Source organism: Merops nubicus, unplaced genomic scaffold, assembly GCF_000691845.1.
Source record: "Merops nubicus isolate BGI_N331 unplaced genomic scaffold, ASM69184v1 scaffold9205, whole genome shotgun sequence".
Classification (NCBI taxonomy): Eukaryota; Metazoa; Chordata; class Aves; order Coraciiformes; family Meropidae; genus Merops; species Merops nubicus.
Genome location: NW_008608939.1, coordinates 8,901 through 14,606, shown reverse-complemented (window position 1 = coordinate 14,606; position 5,706 = coordinate 8,901). Strand labels below are relative to the sequence as shown.

Sequence of the window (5,706 nt, the reverse complement as noted above, 5' to 3'; positions counted from 1 at the left end):
TCAGCAGGATCACCTCCATGCCCTGGGGGTGAGCTCCTGTGCAAGCTCCTGTGCTGCAGGAGGGTGGGGAAGGAGCAGTAGCATGGAACCATCACTTTCAGGAGTGTCAACTAAATTTAGCTTTATGGTCTTTTAAGATTTAGTTAATGTTACTGTACTTGAATATTACTGTATGATATGCTTGAATAAAGTGGTACAACTTCTTTATATGTTTTGCAAGTTACTGTGACAAAATTCAGTTTTGTGACTAGTTTCTTCTTTTAAATGTATCAACAAGCTTGCATTAAATCAGAGAAAAAAAATCCTATTCAAGGGAAATTTTTTACTTTTGCTTTTCTTCTCCCTCAGCTTTTTTCCTCTTTTATGTTTCAAAGGACAGGGTTTGCCTGAGTCCAGGTGGATTAGAGGGTTTAAATGATGTTAAGTGTACTTATTTATGTTAAAGGCTGCATCTTCGTGTTTGCGGTACCTGATGGCTGTACAGAACCACCTCCTCAGTAACACTATTTTGATAAAACCTGATGAAAATGATGACAGTGACAGCTCCTTGCAGGGAGAGACATTGAAGGTACAGGTAAACACCAAGTTTTATTCTAGTATGGCTCTCTACAGTCAGTGTTCCTGTGACATCTCTTCTGCAGTGCATTCTATTTACATTGTTTTGTTGTTTTTTTTCTTCTTGATACAGTCAAATTTTTGTAGACAGTTTTTTTTTCTAGCTAAAATCTGCATTTGCTCATTGTTCAGTGTTGCAGCCTGGGCTCTATATTGTGAGAGCACATACTTCCCATTCTAAGTATACCACCTCCTCAGTAACACTATTTTGATAAAACCTGATGAAAATGATGACAGTGACAGCTCCTTGCAGGGAGAGACATTGAAGGTACAGGTAAACACCAAGTTTTATTCTAGTATGGCTCTCTACAGTCAGTGTTCCTGTGACATCTCTTCTGCAGTGCATTCTATTTACATTGTTTTGTTGTTTTTTTTCTTCTTGATACAGTCAAATTTTTGTAGACAGTTTTTTCTCTAGCTAAAATCTCCATTTGTTCATTGTTCAGTGTTGCAGCTTGGGCTCTATCTTGTGAGAGCACATACTTCCCTTCCTAAGTATACATATAATGAGGTTCAAAATGTATTTTAATATCTGCTAGTAAGAAAATTCATGTGTCAGGAGTTTCTGAACATATTACGCCTGCACCACCACTTTCCCTTCTCCAAATCACTTAAGTGGTTTTATGAAAAAATATTTTCAGATATAAAGAGGAAAGTTTTCTCCTTTGCCTTATCTGCCTTCTGCTTTTTTTTATGGTTTTAAGTTACAAAGCTTATGTAGAACCACCTACATTTGCTGTCTGAAGTAGTGTGAATAACATTTGTGGCAAGGAGACAGTTGGAGCACAACGTTTGCAGACAGTGGTTGTTCTGTTGCTATGAAGTTTATTAAAATTGTGTCATTTCATGTTGGAATAATCTTAAATGAACTCATAGAAGCCAAATTTTGTCCCAGCATGCAGGTTAGCTTGTCATAGTGGGTTCTGTAGTGGTAACAGTTCTTCTATAATGGTACTGACTTTTGAACTTCTGGTATTGTTTGTTAAGCTGGTTTTGTCTGCTGCTGTTTGAGACTTTGTGTGCTTGTAATGTGCTGCAGTTGAAAGTTATTTGTTCAGGCTCAGAGAGTAAATGCTAAATGTTGTAGTACTTTTCTTGTCTCACTATTCACCCATGTTTTCATTGTTCAGTTTCTCTCTCTACAGTGATCCTCATACCTGCTAGGACATTCTGTCACCAATGCTGTACCTTGGCTGGCTAACAGCTCTCTCTCCTGTGCTGGACTTGGGGATTCCCTCCCTCTAGAAACTGGATGTGCATCCTGTAAAATATGCACCTAGTTTCTCCCAGCACTTTTGGGGCTTAGCATTAATCAAATTTAAGTCTTGGATGAATCTACTGCTGCAGGCCTGCCAGGTCACATTATCATTATTTTCATTTGGAAATCCATCGTTTTGTTCTGTTGTCCTTTTTTTTGGTATTCTCTAAGAATTTAAGTATCCTGTACCTCTTCTTGTACCTAGGAGCTGAAGACCAGCATTTTGTCTCTTGCTACACAAATTCTGACAGGATGTGATGAAGTCTTAGAAATGCTGCAGCAAGTGACTACAGCCCTAATAAACAGTGATATTTCTGACAGAGAGCAAAGGTAAGATGAGCATGAGTGTGCTACTGGAAAAACAGTAAGCTGCTGCTTTTTGTGCCTTATTGTACAAGCAGAGGTAGCATTACTTAGTCTTTGTCACTTCATACTTGAGCTTTGAACATAAGGAGCAGTGTCTTACTGTAGCATTTACTTACCACTTTTGAACAGTTTAGAATCAGACTTCCCATGTCACTGTGACAAGCTTGATAATCTACAGGAACTTCAAATTGCTGCAGTTTTAGGCAATCACAGTGGGTATTTTTGAGCAGGTTAACTGGAAACAAAGTGTGATTATTCAACTGGGAATATTCCTGTAAGCTACAGCAGTTTTCTTATTTTTAAACTCCTGAGTATTAGGTCTCTAGTCACTGGACTAGCTATTTTATCTGTGACAAGTCTTGTATATTGTTACAATATCCTGCATGTTTCTTCAGAGAGTGTCACCTTGCCCTTCTCTGCCTCCCCTCCCCTCAAAAATATATGTTGGAAATGGGATGTAAACAAAAGCTGTGAACCCTTTTTGTCATGAAACAAACACCTCCCTCTCGCCCTTGTTTCAGATTTCAGTTTCTGTGCTTTTCTGTGCCCACAAGATTAGTTTTGTTTGTTGACAATACACAATTCCTTTGAGATTATTTTCAGATGGGTTTCATGGTCAAATATATTTTTGTAGATTCTTTTAAAGTACTTTGAGCTCCATGTGCTCAGAGACTGATAGATCTACTGAACAAACACATTTGTGTTTGATGTGGACTTTCATCCCATGCCCATGGGAACTTAAAACTTTCTAAGTAATTATTAAACTCTTGATTTAGTGTCTTCTTCTCTATCACTGTTTAGTAAGAATTGACAGCACAGACTAGGATGCTAACACTGGAGAAATTTTAATGTTCTCAAGACATTAAGATTTTTCTTGTGTTGGTTTTTTCACTCTAACTCAAGTGTTCTCTGCTGAATTTTGAATTGCCTACTTACACAGTCTGTTAAAAGATTAAACAGATGACTAAAAATAGTAGTGATACTCTGTGAAAATAGTTGTTGCTATGTAAACCTTGACTCTCCTTACAGATTAAAAGGCCTGGAGCAAATTACCAAGGCCACAATGCTGGGTCATCTGCTTCCTGTCCTGCTGACATCTCTGATGCATCCAAACCTGCAAACTCTAACCATGGCTGATGCCTTGATGCCTCAGCTGGTGCAGCTGGTTCTTTACACCAGTCAGGTATGGTCTTTGTGTCAGCAGTTGGCTACAAAGGAGAAAGGATGAGATGTGCAGGTTCTAAAATGCTGTAGATCTTGGTCAGCTTTCTGCAGTAAGTGATGAGCAGGTCGTGGTTTAAGAATTGCTCAACAGCTACAAAAGCTGATAATTCTGGATATGAAATTTGACTCTGTACAACAGTTATGAGGTAATGATTCCTTGTCAGTAACAACATACAGTGTGATTGTTCATGGATTTCAGTAATGAGGTTTAAAATTATTTACTATTCACATGTTTCTAACATGTATATTTTGTGCCACAGACTGCACTGCTGCTTAAAACTCAGTCTCCAGTTTTCTCAGAACTGAACAGTTCCCCCAGTGGTGCATCAGAACAGAAAGGGAAGCTGTTATCTGATGAGAGGTGATTTTTCTTTCCATTTGGGTCTTTTTACAGCATAAAATGTCATAGCTGCAATGTTCATTTGACCATTACTGTGGGATAAACCTTAATGCAGCAATTTCTAATGTTTTTTCCTTAAAAAGGCAATGCTGTAGTGGCTTAGGCTGTCTTAAGAGATATATAAACCTTTACAAAAGACAGTTAGTTCTTCAAGAGTTTTGCATTGAGAATTAAATAAGTATCTTCAGATTGTTTGCACAGGGTATGGTGTGGTTTGTTTTTTCCCCTCACCTCAAGCATTGGGAATTAATTCTGTATGGCCCCCTTACAATAAATTAGGCCAAGGAAGGCCATCATGAGAAAATGTAAATTGCTCTGGCAGCATGAGATACAGTACTAAAACCATTGGGAAGATATGAAATGGTTTTATTTACATAAGGAAATAAAATGATTTTCAGTCCTGCATATAAATCCTGTGTCTCAGCCCAAAGTTATACAGCTTCTGCTTACAAACAGAAGCACACAGCTAAATTAAAGAAAAAATGCTTGCCATAGCTATTTGCAGGGTTGCAGAATTTGTAATATTAAACAACTTGTGATGGTGTGTAATAAACTGCCTGAAAACTCTGAAGAATTTATTTTCAATCCTCCCAAATTAGGAGCTCCAGTGAAATATTAGACACGTTGTTTTATGACAGTGCAGTTGGGTTTGGGTGCTGTGCCAGGAGGATGGAGGGGGTTTTTGTGCTACCAATCATGTCTTAGAAACTCTATATAGTACCATTTACTACTTTTATGGTGCTGCTTAGCTTGTTCCAATTTCCATAATTTGAAAAATTGGAAAGCATAGGGAAAAGATTTTCCAGGTTAGAGGTGGGCATAGTTATTTCTAACTCAGAGTTCACACTATTTAAGTTCTGCATGTTCCCTCAACACAGTTGTGACTAAAATGAGGAATCAATAATTTTCTGTTGCTGTGTCAATACATAGCACATATTACATAATACATAGAGGGCTGATCTTAAGTACTTCATAGTCTGATGTCTGAGTATATAGTAAAAATCTATGTGGTGAATTTTAGGCCTAACTTTTCACTCTAATTTCAGAATGCTGGAGGAGAAAGAAGAACCAGGTTTTCTTACTGGTTTGAAGATCCCTGCTCCCTGGGCTGCAGGGAAGACTGTAGAAACAGTTCATCCTGTCAGGGATAACTATAAATTTAAAGAAACTGTCCATATTCCAGGAGCCCGCTGTTTGTATCTTAGATTTGACAACAGATGTTCTTCACAATATGATTATGATAAGGTAAGCAAGGGCCAGTTCAGTAATTCTTATGTCCATATATTTTTTCAGCCAGCAGCATTTCCCATTTCCATCTTTTCCTGCCCCTTGTCTTTCATGGCACTTTATGTCCAGTGACAGGATAATGCAGGAGGGTTTTATTGATGGGAGCTTACTGGTGTACACTGTAATGTCCCAGTCTGCTTACTTCAAGGTTCTAAACTACAGGGGTGCAGAGAGCTTATTACTTGTGTGGCATGAGTTGAATAGAGAATTGAGTTTCATCTTAAGACCAGACTTAGTTAAATGATAGAAAACGTGCAAAGAGTCGTTGACAGGAAAAGGTGGGAAGGTGACAATAAATGGTTTAACTTCTGTTATTCTGAAAGAAACAATCCAAAAAGAATATGTGCTTAATTCTTCTTGTGTATTGTTTCAGAACATAATATCCGGTGATTATTTCAATGTTTAAAACCTAGCAGTTATGAGGATCTTTTGTTAACAGTTAGGCTTTGTAATTAAGAAGTTCCCTCAAAAGAAGTCAGAGGTAGTGGTAGTTAAGAAATTACAGAAGGTTCCAGAGGTATGGGATTTGGGGGTTTCTTTTGGTTTAGTGTTTTTT

The 5,706-nt window shown here is 37.9% G+C and overlaps 1 protein-coding gene across 1 annotated transcript in view; it reads left to right on the top strand.

The window, feature by feature from the left end:
• Positions 1-5,706, top strand: part of LOC103773076 (probable E3 ubiquitin-protein ligase HECTD4) — a gene marked incomplete at its 3' end in the record, with an annotated part of 31,992 nt that overhangs the window by 17,635 nt on the left and 8,651 nt on the right. The window contains exons 16-20 of the mRNA XM_008940430.1: positions 446-568; positions 2,079-2,203; positions 3,269-3,422; positions 3,724-3,824; positions 4,910-5,108. Coding sequence (XP_008938678.1) covers positions 446-568; positions 2,079-2,203; positions 3,269-3,422; positions 3,724-3,824; positions 4,910-5,108 — 702 coding nt within the window. The remainder of the gene's footprint in view (positions 1-445; positions 569-2,078; positions 2,204-3,268; positions 3,423-3,723; positions 3,825-4,909; positions 5,109-5,706) is intronic.